This window comes from Artemia sp. Qi Xiang Cuo, chromosome 15, assembly GCF_049724085.1.
Source record: "Artemia sp. Qi Xiang Cuo chromosome 15, ASM4972408v1, whole genome shotgun sequence".
Lineage (NCBI taxonomy): Eukaryota > Metazoa > Arthropoda > Branchiopoda > Anostraca > Artemiidae > Artemia > Artemia sp. Qi Xiang Cuo.
This window is the reverse complement of record NC_142808.1, coordinates 23252910-23276550: the sequence shown is the minus strand read 5'-3', so window position 1 is coordinate 23276550 and position 23641 is coordinate 23252910. Positions and strand designations below refer to the sequence as shown.

Genomic DNA, 23641 nt, shown 5'->3' with positions numbered 1-23641 from the left:
GAGAAAAAGTTCCAATTGAGTTCTGAATTTTCTCAAAGAAGAGAAAAAATTTCTAGTTCCGTTCTGAATTTTTCCGTAGAAGATAAAAAAAAGTTATACTTTGATTCTGAATTTTTTCCAAAGAAGAGAGAAAAGTTCCACTTTGATTCTTAGTTTTCTCAACGAAGTGAAGAAAAGTTCAAGTGTTCTTCTGATTTTTTTCCAAAGAAGAGAAAAATTCCACTTTAATTATGAGCTTTGTAGAAGAAGTGAAGAAAAGTTCAAGTTCTATCCTGATTTTGCTCAAAGAAGAGAAATAAAGTTACACTTCAATTCTGAATTTTCTCAAAGAAGAGAATAGCAATTTGCTTTGAAAATTCCGTAGAACATAGAAAAAAGTTATACTTCGATTCTGAATTTCCCCCAAGAAGAGAAAAAATTCCACTTTAATTCTGAATTTTCTCAAAGAAGTGAAGAAAAGTTCAGGTTCTCTTTTGAATTTTTCCCCAAGAAGAGAAAAAAGTTCCACTTTAATTCTGAATTTTATCATAGAAGTCAAGAAATGTTCAAGTTCTCTTCTGAATATTCGTATACAAGAGAAAAAGTTCCTCTTTAATTCTGAATTTTCTCAGAGAAGTGAAGAAAAGTTCAGGTTCTCTTTTGAATTTTTCCCAAAGAAGAGAAAAAGTTCCATCTTAATTCTGAGTTTTATCATAGAAGTGAAGAAAAGTTCCAGTTCTTTTCTGAATTTTCTCAAAGAAGAGAAAGAAAAAGTTACAGTTCAATTCTGAGTTTTTCAAAGAAGAGAAAAAGTTCCACTTCAGTTCTGAATTATTTTACAGAAAAGAAAAAAAATTTAAAGTCCGTATCTAAATTTTTCCGTATAAGAAATAAAAAGTTATGCTTCGATTCTGAATTTTTCCCTAAGAAGAGAAAAAGTTCCCTTTTAATTCCTAGTTTTCTCAAAGAAGGGAAGAAAAGTTCAAGTACTCTTCTTAATATTCGTATACAAGAGAAAAAGTGCCTCTTTAATTCTGAGTTTTCTCGAAGAAGTGAAAAAAATTCAAGTTCTCTTCTGCATTTTTCCCCAAGAAGAGAATAAAGTTACAGTTCAATTCTGAATTTTTCCGAAGAAGAGAAAAAAATTGAAATTTCTTTTCTGAATTTTTTCGTAGAAGAGAAAAAAAGTTACAGCTCAATTCTGAATTTGTCCAAGCAAGAGAAAAATTTTTTCCAGTTCTGTTCTAAATTTTTTGTAAAAGATAGAAAAAGTTATACTTCGATTCTGAATTTTTCACAAAGAAGAGAAAAAGTTCAACTTTAAATCTCAGTTATCTCAAAGAAGTGAATAAAAGTCCAGATTCCTTTTCTGAATTTTTCCCAAAGAAGAGAAAAAGTTCCATCTTAATTCTGAGTTTTATCAAAGAAGTGAAGAAAAGTTCAAGTTCTCTTCTGAATTTTCTCAAAAAAAAGAGAAAAAAAAGTTACAGTTCAATTCTGAATTTTTCAAAGAAGAGAAAAAGTTCCACTTCAGTTCTGAATTATTTTACAGAAGAAAAAAATATTAAAATCCTTATCTAGATTTTCCATAGAAGATAGAAAAAGTTATGCTTCGGTTCTGAATTTTTCCTAAATAAGAGAAAAAGTTCAACTTAAAATCTGAGTTTTTTCAAAGAAGTGAAGAAAAGTTCAGATTCTTTTCTGAGTTTTTCCCCAAGAAGAGAAAAAATTCCACCTTATTTCCTTTTTTTTCTCATAGAAGTGAAGAAAAGTTCCAGTTCTCTTCGAAATTTTCTCAAAGAATAGAAAGAAAAATTTACAGTTCAATTCTGAACTTTTTAAAGAAGAGAAAAAGTTCCACTTTAGTTCTGAATTTTCTCAGAGAAGAGAAAAATTTAAAGTTCTGTTCTGATTTTTTACGTAGAAGACAAAAAGATATACTTCGATTCTGTATTTTTCCCCCCAATAAGAAAAAAAGTTTCACTTTAATTCTTCGTTTTCCGAAAGAAGTGAAGAAAATTTCAAGTTTTCTTTTGAGTTTTTCCCCAAGAAGAGAAAAAAGTTACATTTCCATTCTGAATTTTTCCGAAGAAGAGAAAAAATCGAAATTTCTTTTCTGAATTTTTCCGTAGAAGAGAAAAAAAAAGTTACAGTCAATTCTGAATTTGTCCAAGCAAGAGAAAAAATTCAAGTTCTGTTCTAAATTTTTCCAAAAAGATGGAAAAAGTTATACTTCGGTTCTGAATTTTACCCAAAGAAGAGAAAAAGTTCAACTTTAAATCTGAGTTTTTTCAAAGAAGTGAAGAAAAGTTGAGATTCTTTTCTTAATTTATCGCCAATAAGAGAAAAAGTTCCACCTTATTTCCGTGTTTTCTCATTGAAGTGAAGACAAAATCCAGTTCTCTTCTAAATTTTCTCAAAGAAGAGAAAGAAAAATTTACAGTTCGCTTCTGAACTTTTTAAAAAAGAGAAAAAGTTACAGTTCAGTTCTGAATTTTTTCACAGAAGAGAAAAAAAATAAAGTTCTTTTCAAAATTTTTCCGTAGAAGATAGAAAAAGCTATACTTCGATTCTGATTTTTTCCCCAAGAAGAGAAAAAGGTTCACTTTAATTCTTAGTTTTCTCAAAGAAGTGAAGAAAAGTTCGAGTTCTCTTCTGAATTTTTCCCCAAGAAGAGAAAAAAGTTAAAGTTCAATTCTGAATTTTCCAAAGACGAGAAAAATTGAAATTTCTGTTTTGAATTTTTCCGTAGAAGAGAAAAAAAGTTACCGTTCAATTCTGAATTTGTCCAAGCAAGAGAAAAAATTTTGAGTTCTGTTCTAAAATTTTCCGTAAAAGATAGAAAAAGTTATTCTTCGATTCTAAATTTATCCCAAAGAAGAGTAAAAGTTCAACTTTAAATCTGATTTTTCTCAAAGAAGTGAAGAAAAGTTCAGATTCTTTTCTGAATTTTTCCCCAAGAAGAGAAAAAGTTCCATCTTATTTCCGAGCTTTCTCATAGAAGTGAAGAAAAGTTCCAGTTCTCTTTTGAATTTTCTCAAGGAAGAGGAAGAAAAAGTTACCGTTAAATTCTGAAGTTTTCAAAGAAGAGAAAAGTTCCACTTCAATTCTGAATTTTTTCAAAGAAGAGAAAAAATTTTCAAGTTCTACTCTGAATTTTTCCGTAGAAGATAGAACAAAATTATACCTCGATTCTGGATTTTTTTCCCAAGAAGAGAAAAAGTTCTACTTTAATTCTGAGTTTTCTCAAAGAAATGAAGAAAAATTCAATTGCTCTTCTGAATTTTTCCCCAAGAAGAGAGAAAATTCTACTTTAATTGTGAGTTTTGTCGAAGAAGTGAAGAAAAGTTCAAGTTCTATTCTGAATTTTCTCAAAGAAGAAAAATAAAGTTACACATCAATTCTGAATTTTCTGAAAGAAGAGAATAAAAATTTCAAGCTTTCTTTTGAATTTTTGCATAGAACATATAAAAAAGTTATACTTTGATTCTGAATTTCCCCAAAGAGAAAAAGTTCCACTTTAATTCTGAGTTTTCTCAAAGAAGGGAAGAAAAAATCAAGTTCTCTTCTAAATTTTCTCAAAGAAGAGAGAAAAAGTTCCACTTAAATTCTGAGTTATCTCAAAGAAGTGAAGAAAAATTCAGGTTTTCTTCTGAATTTTTCCCCAAGAAGAGAAAAATTTTCCTCTCTAATTCTAAGTTTTATCATAGAAGTGAAGAAATTCTGAATTTTTCCCAAGAAAAGAAAAATTTCCACTTGAATTCCGATTTTTCTCAAAGAAGTGAAGAAAATATCAAGTTCTTCTCTGATTTTTTCCCCAAGACGACAAAAAGTTCCACATAAATTTTGAGTTTTTTCAAAGAAGTGAAGAAAAGTTCAAGTTCTCTTCTGAATTTTTCCCAAGAAGAGAAAAAGTTCCACTTTAATCCGGAGTTTCTTCAAAGAAGTGAAGAAAAGTTCAAGTTCTCTTCTGAATGTTTACAAAGTAGAGAAAAAAGTTACAGTAGAATTCTGAATTTTTCCAAATAAGAGAAAAAAGTTCCACTGAAGTTCAAAATTTTCTCAGAGAAGAGAAAAAATTTCAAGTTTCGTTCTGATTTTTTTCTTAGAAGAAAAAAATTTTATACTTCGATTCTGAATCGAAGAAAAAGATTTCCACTTTTATTCTGAATTTTGTAAGAACAGTTTGTGATTGTTTAGGATGCATAATAGGCCTCTGAATAGTCTCGGCAAAATCAGATTTATTAAAACCAACTTTACTAAGACCTTAGCAATATTTTACAAAAATCAATAAAGCAATCAATAAAATATTTTAATGAAATAACGACTTTTAGAATATTAACACAACATTATGTTACATACATTATTATACATTATTAATATTATTGAAATACTTTGGACATTTTTAATCTGTTCCATAAAATAATTCATCATGTTCTCTCTTGAGGCTGTAGCTACTCTCTTCTCTGATTTTGTGACTAGTAGAATGATCATTAATCCATTTCGAGTCGTGCACCATTCTTACGGGGGTGTTACCTACAGGTTCGATATACGTTTCATCTTTGGTATTATTGGGTTCATTGACTATATCTGTTCATATGCGCTTTATTTGCCATCAATTCATCTTTATATTCATTAGTGATATTGTCTATCAATACCCTTTCTATTTTACTAGAGATGGCACTGTTTATTCTCACGGTGGATTTAAATAGGTAACAGTTTTGGCATTCAAAGCAGATATCTCTCGTGAAATCAATGCAGCGCTTGGAATTCCTTTTTGCAATTGCTTCCATTTGAGTGCCTATACCAGAACGATGGTAATAGGATATATGAAGGGGTAACGTGCTACCAGAACCATTATCTAGAAGTTGTCCCTCTTCATCAACTATTATTTTTATTTGGGCATTCTATTTGTGATATCATATCTGGATATCTCACTCTCACATTGCCTCTATTATAAGACTTGAATGTTTTCGATATTCCAAAGGAATTTATTTTCTCACTGTCATGACAACGCGCATATACATTTATATCGAGATCCCCATTAATGCTTGTTTCATAGTTCTAACATTTATTCTTGTCAGAATTCAACGCAAAAATGATTTTATCATTTGCACACACTTTCTTCAAATATCTCATTTTTACTTCTTTAAAAATATAATGCAGGTGTTTATCCTTCCAATGTACGAAATTACTGATTTAATAAATACAACAAACTAGGTAGTGTCAATAACCAGCCAAAGAGTACCACTGGGACAGCCGCGTAGTGTCTGAGGAACCAGAAAGTACCATTGAAAACTAACGGGGGGGGGGGCTTATGGTCAATAGTTGTGGGGAAGTTTAGCTACTGTTTACTATATAATTTGTTTTCGACTGTCCTTCGATTCTACTGTTAAAGAACCTTCCCAAAACATCTATGCTCGTCGTACTACTAGATTTCTTTTTAATATCTGTACATTAGGTCATACAGATCAGACTCCTTAGGGAGCGATTTGGAAACGCAAGAAGCCTAATTTTCTGAGAAACACTAACATGAAAAGACGCAAATAAGAAAGTAATGGTTGTATTTATACTCACATGAGTAGTACAAGACTGTATACAGGAAAGTCAATTATATGGGCACTTCTTTCCACTGATACGAAGACTATGCCTTATAGAGCATAGTTAAAATACATCCAAACTTCCAGAAGTTCATAGATTGAGTCTAATGTGAAGTAAGGGTATAATGTTAAACATAGCTCATCACAATTCTTCTGTTACTGCATCAAGACTGGAACTAGATTCCTCATAGACTGAGAAACTGACTGCACAAAGACTGATAATAGGCTGCTAATCGACTGACTCCTTTGATGCTAATCCTGACTAAATATACCTTTCGAATTCCCCTAAGGTCACATTAAGGTTACATTACTCGGGATGCGTCGCCTGCATTCCTTTTGAACTAAGATGCTCATAACTTGACAACTTCAAATTCTACATAATTTATTACTATAAAATTGACTTCTCAGAATTATTCCTGTAAAAAAAGTCTTGTATTCCAATTTTGTATGTCCTACTTTGCATAATTTAGTTTTGCGAAAGTCTTGTAGTCAATATTTTGTCAAGCAATCAATTACAATTTTTTATTTTTTCTACAGAATTTCTCATCGCTTAAAGACAGGTGCATCTTTTTTACTAGTGAAACTTTATTTCTCCATTGGCTACTTTGTTTGCACCTGGGAAACATTGTACAACAATGGTGCCCACAATCTTGTTTAAACCAGGAATTGAAAGACAGTATTTTTTTTTATCAGATTCAAAAACACTTTACAAAACGTTTCCAATATTCTTTTATTATCTTAGTTGGGTAGCGAAATTCTTCTTTAGTTGAAGCAAAAAGAGTCATGCCAGATTATTATCATTTTAACCGTTTTAATTGACACGCAAAATAATTCGTTACATAGCAAAAATCAGGGCTAGGCACTTGCCGTGAAAATTGAAATCAATACATATTTCGTGGCTATCTTAATTAAGCAAACTGCATGATGCGAATGCCGTGTCTTTTAGCTTAGCGTTCTTTCAGAAAATGGAACTGGTATTTTCTTAATTATAAGTTTGAAAGAGGAGTTGACATTTTTCGACCTTTGATTACAGCACATATTTCCTTACCCATTGTTTAGTGACGTCCCCATCATTGTGCCCACTAGGTCTTCTTTCACTTTTTGAATTTCGATTATATTTCGCTATTACAGATTTTATTGATTCAACAATTTAATTTTATGTCGGTTGTAAATTTTACACATTCCTGAATACTTCATGATGTTTATGTTTTCGAAACATTACTTAAAGTCCCTTTACCAAATAGAGTTTCTACTGATTATAACACTACTGATTATATGATTGAATATCTAGATATTGTTTTCCTCCACCTAATACTGAAAATACCTTTACCTGATACGCTAATACTTCTGTATGTCTTAAATATGCTCTTCTTATGTCTAATATTGAAATTATGTCGTCACCTGACATGATAGTAATTCTTCATGAATAAAAGTACGCGTTCCTAATTTCAAATACTGCATTATAGTTCCACCTGACGCTATACCAATTTGGTATGTCATTGAATTCCAACAAGAATTCATTATACTTTCTGCTGGCACTATGCTAATATGACATGTGATTGAATTATAATAATAGCTTGTCTATCTAGGTTGCAACACACACACACACACACACACACACACACACACACACACACACACACACACACACACACACACACTATATATATATATATATATATATATATATATATATATATATATATATATATATATATATATATATATATATATATATATATATATATATATATATATATATATATATATATATATATATATATATATATATATATATTCGAATTAAAAACAACTGGTAAAAAAGCGAATTAACACACATTATTAAAAGGTTTTAACTTGGTTTCTGGGAGTAGCACTGGAAAAATGTCACTTGTTTCTTCTGTGTCTTGGTTTGTTTCTTAATATTTATTAGACTTTATAATAGATACATATACATTCGCACTTACTTCATCATCCATCGTGTCTTTAAAGTACTCACATGCGCTGTCACTTTGTTTTGGCTTCCAATTGATTTTTATCTGAATGGAACAATTGTTTATGGGTTTATCTTCCTGGTTTTCCTTTTTGGCACTTTATAATTGGGAAGAAGAATCTCAAAACATTTACAGGTTGCACTTCCCGTATAAAATTGTTCGTTCTTGGTCTTTCTTATCATATACGATGCTGGTTTCAACTTATTAGAAACCTTAACACTCCTTGCAGGTGGATCGAAACTTAATTTTATAGTCTGTTTCAACATCCGTTCCTTGATTTCTTCTTAAGGGACATAATAGTTGAGGAATTAATCACTGGGAATCCTATGTTAATAGCTGGGTTAGGTTTTCTTCTGGGCACTATATCCTCGGGAAAAATTTAAAACACGTACAGTTTGTGTTTCCCGTCAAAATTGTTCAGGTTTTGTCTTCTTGTCACGGATGATAAGCTGGTTTCTTAAGTAGTTATAAGCAACATACACTTATTTTATAGATGGGTAAAAACTTTATGTTGGTATCTGTTTCAATATACTGTCTTTGATCCTTGGTTAAGGTGCATAATCGTTGAGGGATTGGGATTAATCGCTGGGCTTACTTTCGGTCCTCAGGATTTATTGGTTGGGTCTTTGCCGTCTAAAAACAGTTAATCGACGGATATTATGCAGTTTTAAGACATGCCGGTCGATGGTGTTTTCAAGATAATTGTTGTTATGTGGTTATGGGATATGCTGATCGATGAGATTATTCTGTGAAGAGTTACCTGGTAATAGGTTGTGGTAACTGCGATTATTATCACAACATGGTCTTCCGGGATTTTTCTTGCGAGTACTCTTCGTTGGTTGACGAATGATCAAAGTAGATGCTACTAGGTTGTATCTGTACTGGCTTGTATATACGCAATGATTAACTTCCATTAGGTTACTCCAATCTTTAAAATAGAAATACCTAAGCAGAATCACATGTTCTCTTTAACGAGTAGATTAAAATACATAATAACGATAGTATTTGTTTGACACAACAGTTGTAAGCGATATTATTGGACACAACAGTTGTAAGTGATCACATTGATGCTGTTATATCAACTAACACAATATTAAATTTAAGAGAACTCTTCGCATGCGTCTTGGCATTTTCTTATACTTATTGCAAATATTTTGGATAACTGTCAGACAAATTCTGTAACCTTTAGAAAAAATGACCAAGCTTAGAAAAATTACTAAGTCAAAAAAGACTAATACAACGTTAACTTTGGGCAAAAATCCTAATGTACACTTCAGCGTGCATTGGTGCATTTATTTCGTTCTAAGCGTCCTTTAACGCTTATCTAATTCTACATTAGAGTTTAAAGTATCTAGTTAATTATGAGCTAGCTTACGTGGTTAAATATGAGGTCTTAATTTCCTATACATTTTCGTGCCTTTATTGTTCACGCACCTCTATGCTGTTTAAGAAACGCGAATTGCCGTGTCTTAGTCGCACGGTTGTACGTAAACAATATTTAGAGAGACGGAACTGGACATTTTATGAACGAATGAGGACCTCTATACCCACTCGTTTGATAATGTCCTCCTTTTTACTTTGGCTAAAGCAATTTCTGATGGTTCCGCCTTTAGTTTTTGCATTTCAGACATTTCAATATGATCTTCCTTTTTGTTCTGTCTTCGCAGTCTCAGAATTCTTCCTTGATTTAGAGTCAACAATAACCTTAGGCTTAGGGGAACTAACGAGCTCCATTTACGTAAGCAACAAAATATTCCCCTAGAAATTAACTGAAGATACTCCATATTGGCTTCCCACATATGATAATCCTTGGTCTCTATCGTGGATAGGGGAATCCGTATTTTTCATACATTACGAATATCTTGGGGGTAGTTCCCATGCTTAGGTAAGATTTCATACTTTACGATGTCTTGGGCTGCTGCGTGAACAATGAGGATTGTCATGATATTCGGTTTTCTCATCTTCCTGTTTTATTCTATAATTAATATGTATTAATCTACATTGTAATGCAACCTATTTATATATATTATGCGAGTTTATGCTTTTGCTTTTTTAATATAATTTGGGTTACTATGTAAACAACAAAAATTGTCAGTCAACAACCTATTATATGTTTCCTTTTAGTTCATCTCCTAGTGACGGTCGTTCCCTCCCCATCGTCGAAAAAATGAGAATACAGAGCTCTTTTTTTTTGAGAAGCTCTGAATTCTTACTCGTCCACCGACTGGATCCCTTGATCCGACACACATGAAGGTAATAAGTCACTTGCAGTTGTATTAATGCTGCCTTATAGAATTAGCTTAGCGATGGTTTAGCGATAATATATCCGCCTTTTTTGTACGAGTTGTTTCTCATATGGAGCTGCTCGGCCAAGAATGACGCCGAGTGGGATAATAAAGACCACTGGTCATCAACCCTTGTCCACAAGCTCCCAATGGGAAGAGCATTTTCACTTTGTTTACAGAAATCCCTTTATCACTGTATTATTCTCTTTTTCAGTAATTTATTTTTCACACGGAATCTATCAAACTGGGGATTAAGGCAAATCGAACATCAAACAGAACTTGCCCTAACCGGCAACCGGAAGCTCCCGCTAATGATGGTGCTTCCTTAATTTTTAACTTCCGTAACTCACTTTTATCACTAATCAGTTGATAATATTACTTTGGGGGATATAATACGAGAAATTATTTTTCGCATGGAAACTCTCAGTTTGACTGCTGTGGCTGACAAAATATCAAACACTATCAGCCCCAATTGTTAACTGCAAGTCCCAATTAACGATGGTGCTTGCTTAATCTTTCACTTTTAAATTCACTTAAGTGGCTAATGACAGTGGTTTGGGTCAAGCCTTACGACTCGAAGTCTAGCCGGGGAAAATTTTTATCATTATTCTCCACCAAGCCTCCAGTCAGGAAACCAACACTCCAGTTTCTTTTGATTGGACTTTAGTAGATTCAGTTGAAATTACATGGATAAAGTTTATATCGAAGTATGTTAGGTGAGTCGTTGTGATATCATTTCTTTTCAGTCCGAGAATTTGTTACTTTTGACTACACAATATTAGAGTACATTAGGCACAAGTTCTCGTTCCGCCAAGATTAATTTTTATTTTCCAATTATGGGCTTCCATTGACAGTATTAGCTCTCTTACTGTTTGTAAAAAAGATCTTCAATTTTCTGAACTACGGGTTCTCATTGAGAGTACTAGGCCTCTCACAACTTATGAAGAAAAGGAAAAATTTTTATTTTCCCCAATATGAGCTTTCATCAAAAGTATTAGGTCTCTTAGTACTTATGCTTAACCGAACGTCCATTTCCGCCCATTTTCGGATGAGTGCTAGGATTTGATTTACCAAAAATTAGAAATTGAGAATTTTTTCACACGTATCATGATTAATGTTTCCATTGATTTATTGAATCGCAAGGTTCCATGGTGTAGAGGTTATCATGGTTCTTTGGGTATGAAATTGCTTGTTTTATTTTGTTACTATTTGGCTTTTGATGCAGAAAAGGGTGCCGCATCTTCAATTGTTTTATACGATATCTCTACAAAGAATTAATAATTAAATACAGCCTGTATGCTTAATCGTAAATAATATCATGTATACTAAATGTTGGCATCGAACTTGAGGCGACCGCAATCTGTCTTAGAAATAAGAACAAATGGAAAATTTTAGTTTTAACTATAATCACAACCGTATTCATTTATGCAGTATTGGTAATAGCGGCCACCAAAATAAATTGAAAAGTTAATTATTTCTTATAGTGACCACATCGAAGGATTGAAGTTGGGTTAATTCTAATGAAATGTGCTAAAATATGATAAAAAATATAATACTTTAGTCATAAATATATTGAAAATACAACAGGGAAGTTTGGAATAAAACGTCCGGAGCGCATTTTATCAATTATCTAATTACCTTTATATATTAAATATATAATTAGAGTACACTCGCATGGTTTCGGTTTATTTAGCTCAAGCTAGGATGATTATCTCTATGCTAAGAGCAAACAGACAGAAATTATAATACTAACCGCCTTTCACTTTCTCAAGCCCGCAAACAATTAATACCATTTAGTTCAGGGCTTTAACCTGTTACATTGCTAAAAGAGGTTTATCATATCAACTTGTTTTGCTTCCGTGCCAGAAGAAGGTGCCGCGTGACAGAAAGGGGTCCACAACCTATACTCTTTTTTTTAGATTGACCAGAACATTTGGTAGATCTTTACATTAGCGGGGTATTCAAATAGCTTAGAAACAAACTTACTCTATTCCTTTGGATCAGATTCAGTCATTAGGGTACCAGATGTAGTGCCTAGAATGCTTATAAAATAGATTTCTAAGTGAGGTTGAAGATCTCGGGATAGATGATTAGTTCATGTATACTAAGTACTATTTATCTTTAATCTATATGACCATATATAGCTTTTTATAGATTTTCATAGTAAGTCTCATAGTTATCATAATTTTATAATGACATATAATAGAAACACTCTAATAAGAAAATTTTTGACCGTGCACCAAGTGAACTTAATCATCTTTATTATGCGAAGTTCCTTGAAGAAATTAAATAACAGAACGGCAATTTCACTATAAAACAGGACATTTAGATTTTCTGCTAATTCAATTAAATATCAGTTATTAATTAGAATATAATTAGATATAGTCATGTACAGTTGTTATTCTGTATATATCACAAATGCGATCTAACGACACTTTCCTAACAAACTAGTCTTGACTAAAGCCATTTGTCCAAAAAATCAGAAACCAGTCTGATAGCACATACTTCAAAGAAATGGTGCAGTGGATAATGCATGGGTGATAGACGGCTTTTCCTACAAAATCATTCCTAAATACGCAATTTGACAATTTCTAATTTTCGGTAACAAAAAAAAAAACAAAAAAAAAAACGTTATGATGAACGAAGTTGCTAAAGACGTGTTTTTTTATCACTTTGCTTGGAAAGGTACCAAGGGAACATAGGTGTGAGAGGATACTCACTCTCTTTGAAAAGGTGTAGAGGCCCTGTAGAATAGCATAGGAAGGAACATAAGCCAAGCAAATAGCACAGGAAGGAACATAAGCCAAGCAAATAGCACGGGAAGGAACGTAAGCCAAGCAAATAGCATGGGAAGGAACATAAGCCAAGCAAATAGCACAGGAAGGAACATATGCCAAGCAAATAGCACGGGAAGGAACTTAAGCTAAGCAAATAGCACAGGAAGGAACATAAGCCAAGCAAATTGCACGGGAATGAACGTAAGCCAAGAAAATTGCATGGGAAGGAACATAAGCCAAGCAAATAGCACAAGAAGGAACACAAGCCAAGCAAATAGCACGGGAATGAACGTAAGCCAAGCAAATAGCAAGGGAAGGAACATAAGCCAAGCAAATAGCACAGGAAGGAACATAAGCCAAGCAAGTAGCACAGGAAGGAACATTAGCCAAGCAAATAGCACAGGAAGGAACATAAGCCAATCAAATAGCATGGGAAGGAACGTAAGCCAAGCAAATAGCATGGGAAGGAACATAAGCCAAGCAAATAGCACAGGAAGGAGCATAAGCCAAGCAACTAGCACGGGAAGGAACGTAAGCCAAGCAAATAGCATGGGAAGGAACATAAGCCAAGCAAATAGCACAGGAAGGAACATAAGCCAAGCAAATTCATTATAAGCATTCTACTGATGCTATTGCTGAGACAGACAGGGAAAGCCTGTTTTTAGTCCTACTGACCAAAAGGATATCATCCGCATAAGCTAGATAAGAGATGTTAACGGAATTAAGAATGCAAGTGGATTTGATAGAAGAAAGAACAGATGATACACAAAGTTTCGAAATAAAAGGAGAAAAGACGGCGCCCTGCCGGACCCCACGCCGCATTGGAATTTTGCTTTCGGAGACACTCATGTCCGTTTTAATCCGCAAAAAAGAATTGGAATACCAATATCTAAGAAGAAAAATTACCGAAATATTAAAACCGTGACTAAAAACAGAGAAAATAGCTTGGGAATGGGTAACGGTGTCAAAGGCCTTGGAGAGATCCAAGGCGCAAAAATATAACTCGAACCCATTTTTAGTCGCCTCAGTAAGAACATTCGCCAAAATTCGATGTGCTTGCTGGCAACCTACCCCAGCCGAAAACCCAATCTGGTTTTCAGCGAAGTATGTGGAATAGTTAACTGAAGGGAGGAGAAGATACTCGAAAATTTTACTTATATTGCAAGAAGCCTTTATTGGCCTGTAAGATGCACACACAATCTGAATTTTTCCTTTTTTTAAAATTGAGGTAACTCTTCCGCAGAAAAAAACTTTCAGGCACAAACGAGGTACATGAAGGCATTTGAAAAAGAAGTTGTAGATGTTGGGCAAGAGCTGGACAATCAACCTTTAGGTGTATGGCACTTATGCCATCACCATCAGTAGAACTTGACTTGAGCTTCTTTATAGTTAGTACCACCGAAGATAAATGAACTGGGAGGATCTGGTTCTGGCGGAGTGAGGCAGGAATTGCAGAATTAAGAAGCTTCATAAATGTAGCATGAACGAGATGGTTTACGGTGTTAAAAATCTGATCATAATATTTGCACCAAGCAGCAGGGCTAATTGGGGTACTCGTTGAAAAAGAATCATGAATTTTATCTGAATTTACTACCTTTTTCTACAAATTTTAGGTTTTGCAGATTGTAAATACTTTTTACACTCTAGCTTAGTTTTCTGTTTAAGCTTAAATACTACGCCGTTAAGTCGCTGTCCGCAAGAAACCCATATACGCAGCCAAAATTTGGCTTTATTTTTCATTGTTTGTAGACCAGGGTCCCACGACCATTCAGGTTTCCGCCTATTAAATTTTACACGTTCCTCGGGAACGGCCACTCTTTCGGCTTCCTTCATACATGATATAATACCAAAATAATATTTGTTCAAAAAATTCTTATCATTTACAAATTTAAATCCAACCTGAAGTAGCTTGAAAGGAACTTTTATAGAGACAAAAGAGCTGTAATAGTATAAATATAGAGCGTCCAGTTAGCCTTATTTTATTCCAATTTCGCCTGGCAAACCATCTACGATTCACGCGTGAAATATCTGGAGAATGAGAGATATCAAACGAAAAGGAAATTGGTAGGCAGTCTATATCACTTTCTGTTTCGTGAACAGAAACGATTGAAACCAATATATTTGGAGAAGAAAGAACGTGATGTATATTAGTATGGCTCCCAGAATGATGGATATATGAAAATGAACGATTCTTATCCAGTACCTTAAACTCGGACAAAGACTGGAATTCAATAAATCAGCATTAAAATCCCCAGCGACAACAAATTGGTAACCAAAAAATGATGCACAATCTGCCACTTTTTTCAAAACACTACAAGTCCTGGCAAACTTATTCAGTGACTGAACAGATTTACGATACCAAGGAAAACATACATTAATAAATACCAGATCGGCAATTTGCACGGCCAAGATGCTTTCTACACTGTGGAACAGCATTGCCGTCGCGGATGAAAAAGAAATACGTTTCAAAATACAGGCGAGAGCTCCAGAAGGTCTACCAAATTTAAACCGTGCAGTATTCACAAATGCAACGTCATTCCCACTCTGTTTCAGCTGGTTGGTATTAGCTGATGATAAAAGATGCTCTTAACGACAGACGATATTGTATTTGCAGGAAAATTCGTCAATGATGTGCTCTTTCCTACGCGTTCCGTCTATATTGTATGAAATAACCGAGATCTTTTGCAACATCATTTTTTCACACCGGCTGCAATACGAGATTTGAGCACTGGACACATTAGACTATACGAAGTGTATGACTCGCCGCAGTTCGCACAATAAGAAATGTTAGTACAGGGTGCATCTTTCGAAGAAGAGTGATTGCCTGCTCAGCGCGCACATTTTTCCACTTGACTGTTCCATTTGTTTAGAACGGGATTCAGGGGACCTGTACTTAAAGCAACAACGCGGTACACTTATAAACTCATAACGCTGAAAATCTCGTATCGATTTTACACCATTTTTTTATCGTGCCACTTTTACCAAACGAGTCCGAAAAAAACAGCTTGATAGTTTGGGACGACCAAAATCGACTTGCGTCCTCGACTCCAGGGTGCATTTTGAATTCACTAGCACTAAATGACAGCGGGATTCCTTTTACTATTCTGAGGTACCGCTTCTGCAAAATCTTCGAGCCAGTACCCGAAACAACCAACTTCATAGAATCACAGAAATCAGAGGCTAAAAATTTCTCAATATTCAAAAAAGTTTATCTCTCAACGGCCGAAGCCTAGTAATCGAATCATGACCATTTAGTTGGTCGATAAAGTCCTTACGACTTGTCGGATCACTAATAGACAGTGGCAATCTAGAGACACCAGTAGTACAGTGGCTATCGGCTGGTTTCGAGGGACTGGCTCCAGACCGTGGTAGGGGCGAGAAATGGTTGGAATATGCCTCGAACTGGTTGGAAATTTTCTTTAACTGGACATGCATCTCCTTCACTCTCGAAAAAAGAGCTGAATAAGCTGTGGCTGGTATCGATGGGACTTCATTGGGGCTTATAATACCAAATACTGGGATTTCGAAATCGTTTGTATTACCGTTCTTGATAAAGTCCAGAATATCACCTAGATGGCTCAGTGACGCTTTCGATCCAGTTCGCTTCTGAAATATAGCTTCCTGATATAGTTTGAACCCAAGCCATTTCTTCGCCTTCACAATATCATCAACGTCAAAAAACTCCGCACCAAACTTCTTAATCATCTCATCATCAATTCTTTTCTCAACGTTTTGCTGAACAAAATTCGGTACCGGACAATAATGCAAATTTTATTCATCCCCTCCAAACATGATAAACAGGTATAGCGCGTTCACAATACGTCTTGCTCGTTCAAATGGTAGATGAATATTGAACTAATTAGGGGGAAATCAAATGTGAAAAAATAGTTCATGAACTCGACGAAGTACGGTGGTTAGAATAGGGCCTTCCCATTCCAAAAGAATGGTAAACGCTTTGGAAATTAAGCAAAAGCGCCAGTAACCACTTTAATTCATTCAGTATTTTTCTGGTGGTTTCTTGCGAGAGAAGTAAGGGAAGCATTGAAGGCTGTCTAGCTTGTCCCTGCAATTTAAGAGGCAAGCCCAGCGGGTTCCACGGCTCTATATATATATATATATATATATATATATATATATATATATATATATATATATATATATATATATATATATATATATATATATATATATATATATATATATATATATATATAATATAATATAATATATATTGAAAACCCGTCGTATACAATAAATTTACAATGACAGAGTATACAAAAATACGAAAAGAGGGAACAAAACGATAATAATAACAATAAAAGCAACAACTTCTTAAATAGTATACAAAATAGTACGAAAAGTGGAAACTGAAAGATAGCATACTCAAAGATTACAACAGAAACAACAACTTCTTCGAAAATAGCAATAAAGACAACAACTTTTGAAAGGAGAAAAAAAAAAGAAAAAAAAAGAAATAAAGAAAAAACCCGGGAAACAAAAGGGAAAATTAAATAAGTAACCTTGCCCACTTGCGATTTAAAAGTTCTGGTTTTGATTGTTGCCCGTTAATAAGTGTCTCAACAGCTAGATTTGATTCCGCTAGGTTATATCACTGAATCAAAAAACTATTTTTTGTCCAAGGTGGCAATTTTAGTAGGTACTTTGCAAAACGGAAAAATATAGAGTGGATTTTAAACTTTTCACGTTTTGCCAATAAATTCCAGACAGGGGTTAAATATAATATATGTGGCAGAGCGGTAGCGTTGTAAATACTGGCCAGTAGTGGACGGTTAAATCTCAGAGTGGATTTAACAATCAAAGCATAGGAGCTGGATATTCGCCGTTCAAGATGTGAGATCAGGAGGGAACGGGTATGCTGTAATGAGGAACCTATTGGAAACCCCAGATATGCTATTTTATCAACTGGTTTTACTGAGCAATCACCTAGTGTGATATTAGTAGGAGGGTCATTCTTCCAATTATAAAGCAAAACTTCCGACTTTTGGGAGCTAAATCTCAGACCGACTTTCTCGTAGTGGGACTGCAGACATGAGAATATTTATGAAAGGCGGTTAAGCGTCCGGCTGAGATTCAGCGTGTCATCGGCATAGCATACTAGGGAGATGTCAATGGAACTGAGAATGCATGATGAAGGACAGCTGTCTTGAGGTTCAATAATGTAGTTATTGAAGAAATTAGGTGATAAAACTGCTCCCTGACGGGCACCTTTACGGACTGGTATCAAAGCTGACCGTGGGGCTGGCGGAAGGCCTTTATCGGGAGGGAGCTTGAGTCGCACTCGAAGGTGAGAATAAATATCACGGAAAGCCCGGATGATATATGAGTTCACTCCTCTTTTAGCTGAGTTTAGCAACATAAGCCCATGAATCAATGAATCAAACACTCTCTGCAGGTCTAAGCCCCCGATCGCTAGACTTTTTCCTGATTTTTTTGCAGCCAGGAGTGCATATGCAACGACATGGAGCGCTTCCACACAACCATTACCGCGTTAGAAACAGAATTGTCTTGGTGGACTACAACACAGTTTTTCAAACTCATCTAAGAATAAAGGTTCAAATAACTTGCAGAGAGTGGTAGCAACCGTGATTGGACGGAAAGTGGAGCATTGCATGGTAACTTTTCCTTTTTTAGGAACTGGCGTAAGATTTCCAATTGAGAAAGTGGTTGGGACAATACCCTGAATGAGGATAATCTGCATCAGGAGGGTTACATGACTAATGAGAGCGGGCCCACCACTTTTTAGATGGAGTGCACTGATCCCGTCAATCCCAGAAGATTGTTTAGGTTTTAGGTAAGAGATGGCCCTACATACAGCTCCCTCTGTTACAAGATAATCACTCCGAGGACAACTATCTAAGAAGTCGTCCAACTCAGCTTCGTATCTTTCGTTGAGGGCTGGGTCATGAGGTGAAAATTCTGACCCATAATATGCGTACCATTCAGAATCAGGGATAGCAGATGCGGGTAAAGACTCATCTCTTTTAGAGGAAAGAAAACGCCAAAGGAGAGAAGGATTAATTTTGGCCCGTGTAGATTCGATATCAATCATCTTTTTTCTGTGAGCTTTTAGCTCCTTTGCGAATTTTCTTTTTGTGAGCAGGTGGATTGAATTGACTACCCCCGAACGGGGTCGTCCGCAAGAAACCCAAAGTTGAAGCCAAAATTTAGACTTAGAATGGATATCCACTAACTCTGGATTTTCAGACCAGCCTGGAAGGGTATGATGACGGGGTCTACTTAGAGGGACGGCAGCTTTTTCAGCACAGCGAAGGGCCTGGCCAATTTCTGCGCAATAAAAGTCAACTGATAGTTGTGTTTCCTCCCTTGAAAGAGCAGTTAATCCAGAGAGAAGATGGAAAGGGACACAGATCTTACTAAGGACTCTGGCGGCTTCTTCTTGAAATAAAACAGGGTTAATTTTACGCCAATCACGGCGAGACCTAGGAGGTGTTTTTGAAGTTGTTGCGTTTGTGTATCTGAGCTGTGGCAAGGAATATTGGCTGAGAACTGTATTGGTAAGTGATCAGACAGCTGAAAATCAAGTACAACCTTGACAGGCGAAATCCTGAGATTTGCGGACGCACCGACGTGATCGAGATCTGAGGTTGACATTGAGGTGTGTACATGTTAAAATTTAAATCTTTGCACTTGAGGTCAAACTGGTCTCCAAAAATACTAAGCAACAACGTAGAACGTAAAGACCTAGATAACAGCGGTTCATTCAAGTCGCAATTGAAGTCACCAACTGATATGCATTCAAGGCTTAAGGATCTAATACGGTTAATACACTGGCCGAGTTTATCACTAGAATAAGTAAAAGCACGCTCCGAACGCTCATCATGGTAATTTGTAGGCAAATATACATTAATGAAAACACAGCCCTCAACACGAATCGCCGGAAAATTATAATTGACTTTAAATACGCTAGATCTTATAGTCAAACGAACAAAAGTGGCAATACCACCGGAGGGTCGCCCTTTTCCACTTGGATGCTTCGCTGAAACTGAATATTCCAATACTGAACTATTAAAACTAAGAATACTTTTACTGCGGCTTGTGACGAAATGTTCTTTAAACAGACAACTTCATTTTGCTCAAAAACAACATCTAGTATTGGAATTTTATTCGTGAATGAGCCATGAATGCCACACGATAAATGTTTAACTGCAGAAGCTCCAGATGTCATTTTTTTTGTGGATTACTCTTTGAGAGGCAATTTACATTGTAACACGTGTGACTACCGATTTTACATTCAACGCAGAATGTCGGCTGTCTGCATTGTTCATCTCGCGTAGAACGATGCTCACTTGAGGCACACCTAGAGCATACAGGTTCAGCCGTATACTGGGAAGCGAGATGACCGATTCTGTGACAGTTATAGCATCGTCTTGGCAAGAACTTAAGCGGATAAGCAGGCAGATGCTCGTAGCCAATAATCACCGAAACACTCAGAAATTGTTGGAGCTCACTGAGAGTGTTAAAATGCACTTTGAAAGAACGGGATTTTCCGCACTGTTCAGTCTTCGTACTATTCGGGATTAGATTTTTTAGTCCTTCACAGTTTGTATCCTCAGGGACATTTCGAAGCACAGCTATGTGCAGGGGTTCTCGAACAGTAATTTTGAGATCGGGCTTGGAAGATTTCGCTTTCTCAACCATTTTCGCTGCTGCAGCTTTCGACCTGACCACTAGCTTCCATTCGTTTGCAGATTTGTGAAGTTCACTAATGTCATTTGTATTTTCACAGAAACTGTCTATGAAAGCTTTCCGGTCATTTGGGCCATTGAGCTCCTTGGGGGGATTTTTCAAGACGACAGAATAGGTAGAGTTTCTGGGCTTGGACGTTTCAGGTGCACTACGACTGCTTGTGAAAATACTGGTGGCTGGAGCGGACTGGGTGGCCAAAAAATTATCAAGCTTCCGAGAGAGTTCATTTACTTTGGCAGTAACTGTTGCATTCACCGCATCTCCGATGACCGGAACCGAGCAGGGGTTAAAGATGACAAATTTTGGCATGCTCACATTATTTTTCGCAGCTAAAACTAGAATTTTGCATATTTGAATGATATTGTCTTCATCTTTAGAGTAGGTCACAAGACGATTCATAATATTCAACTCAGTATGAAGGATTCGCTTTGCCTTTATAAAATCTTCATGTGTATAGAAAGCAACACACGCTTTTACGATACACTCCAATTTTATTCCATCTCTTAGTGCTCTTGTTACACAATTCAGTACCGGATTCAAAATAATTTTTTTTCACTTTCAGCCAACGTAGTTCCAAGCGTAATTAGATCTTGAAGTAAAGTCACAAAACAATGACTTGCTCGCTAGGGGGCTTTTTTAAGTTCCCCCACTTTCCAATAAATGCCTTCTATTTATCCAAATGAAATAATTCAATCCAAATGAAAACTCAATCCAATCAAGCAAGGCATCATATGTCTGCACTCTCAATATTATAACATATTCCAAAGTTAATCCGGCTTAAAATTGAACTATTGTATACCGGTCAGATGTCAATGACGAAATATATTTAGTCTCTAATTGATTCCGAAATATAATCCTTTTTTAACACAGATAGCTCTTAACAGGTCAGAGACTGAATAGCAACTGAATAGACTGAATAAGTGATTCCTGGAAGATTCTTGTGAGGTGATCTGCTATTGGTTCTGCAGTTTCTTTTAGTAGCCTGGGATAAATATTATCAGGTCCTGGTGACTTGTTTGGATTCAACTTTTTAAATGTTTAATGACTTCTGTAGATGATACTGTGATGTTCTCTATTGGGGCTTTGAACTATATTGGCCACAAGCAGCTTGGCACTGGTATGAGTTGTTAGCAGTATTACTAGCAGTGAAATCAGCACAAAGGAGAGAGGTTGAGACAAAATTTGAAATTGCAGCAAATATTGCAGCAAGTATATATATATATATATATATATATATATATATATATATATATATATATATATATATATATATATATATATATATATATATATATATATATATATATATATATATATATATATTATATATATTATATATATTATATATATATATATATATATATATATATATATATATATATATATATATATATATATATATATATATATATATATATATATATATATATATATATATATATATATATATATATATATATGTATATATAGGATGTCAGTCAAAAGAAATTTGGGGTAAGATAGGTTCAAGCTGAGAAAGATTACGTGACAAGGTTCTCTGGGTGATTGTGATGTAGGCTGTAAGGGTAATATTTTCATAATTTCGGCTAAGTACTCCTTCTTTTCTTGCATATTTCAATGGTGCATAACTTCTTTTTGTTGCATAAATTTATGTTGATGCGAATTTTGGACTTTAAATCCAAAAAAGTAATTTATAGATGTAAAACCTGTTTTTTTTTTCAGGCTTTGTTTCTGTTGCAGTTGCTTGGATGGGTTTTTCTACCAGTATATATTGCTAGCAAGGTAAACATTTTATATTTATCAACTTCATCATGGATTCATATAGATCAAGGATTTTTTGAATGGAGGAATAAACAAACACTTATTGCATTTGTTTGAATAAACAAATACTTGTTGTTTGATAATTTGAATAAAGAGCTCACAGAAATTCGAGAAAATTTGAAATTTCAGAGGGGGATAGACCCCTCCAAAAGTTTTGCTCGTTTTGAGTTTGACTGGGATATTTATTGTAATTTCTGTTGGTTTTGGGTTTAATTTATTAATTGATGGTGCTTTGTGATAGTTTTAGGCTTGGAAAATTATTTGAATTTATTTTACCCATTTATGGCTTAATGGAGCTCTTTACTTGGTGAAAAGAGGGTTAGTCAGGGGGATGGGAGCTAGTTGCCCTCCATCACTTTTTCCTCTTAAAAGGGAACTAAAACTTTTAATTTCCAACCAAATGAGCCTCCTCTAAAGTTAAACAACCATCTCTTCCATAAAATCCTTACATGCCTTCGAGGCATAGCTTACAACCCTTTTCCCCAGGCTCAGGGGTTTGTTTTAACCCCAAAAGTCTTTGTATATGATATTTGGACTATTTTTAATAAAATGGCTATCTCAAAATATCTATTAGATGCATTTCATGAAAATACGATACATGTTTGTGTGTGTGGAGGGGGGTAGCTGTCCTTCGATCACTTTGACTCTTAAAAAGAGCACTAGAACTTCCGATTATCAATCCAATGAGCGCCCTTCAAAGTTTATCCGACCACGCTTTTTTATAAAAACCTATATGCCCCCAGCAAGGGCGGATCCAGGATTTTTTTTCGGGGGTGGGGGGAGGGGTTTACTAATTTTTTACTTTTTCGGGGGGGGGGGTTACTAATTTTTGACTCAGTTTTCGACTAATTATACTGATTTTTAGCTAGCTTTTACTAATTTTCGACTTATTTTCGACTCGGTCAAAAATTTCGGGGGGAGGGTTCAAACCGGGTAACTCCCCCCTGGATACGGCCTTGGCCCCCAGGGTATAATATATAACCCTTACCCTATGGGTCTTGGGGGGTGTCATCCTCAAAGACATAATTTCCAGACCTTTCAACTACGCTAAACACAATGGCTGTCCCAAAATTTTGATCGGAAGTGTCTGGGGAAATAACTTGCGTGGGGAGGGGGGGGGGTGTATTTACCCTCCAATTAAATTCAACCATTTAAAAGGGCACTAGCCCTTTCAATTTACAATCGAATGAGCCCTTTTTGGTGCTTTTCTTACAACTCCTTCTATACGATGTGCCCTGATCTAAAAAAAAATACATTGTGCCAACATCATTCTTTGCTTAGGTAGCACTAGTGCGCTGCCTATGATAGCCTTTTTCATGGAAATTTCGTTTCCATGTTTTTGGATTTTTCTATTAGACTCTATCATTTTCTATTTTTCTATATACTCCGCGGGGAGAGAGGGGGGGGGGTAATTTATGGAGGGGTATATTCTGGGGAGTAGTAGGGGCTTACTACTT

At 35.2% G+C, this 23641-nt stretch overlaps 1 protein-coding gene across 1 annotated transcript in view; it reads left to right on the top strand.

Moving 5' to 3' along the window:
- The window catches only part of LOC148943463 (sodium/myo-inositol cotransporter-like), a 111045-nt gene extending 88804 nt beyond the window's left edge, over positions 1-22241 (top strand). Inside the window, exon 4 of the mRNA XM_089101141.1 lies at positions 22086-22241. Coding sequence (XP_088957267.1) covers positions 22086-22241 — 156 coding nt within the window. The remainder of the gene's footprint in view (positions 1-22085) is intronic.
- Positions 22242-23641: the final 1400 nt, after the last annotated feature.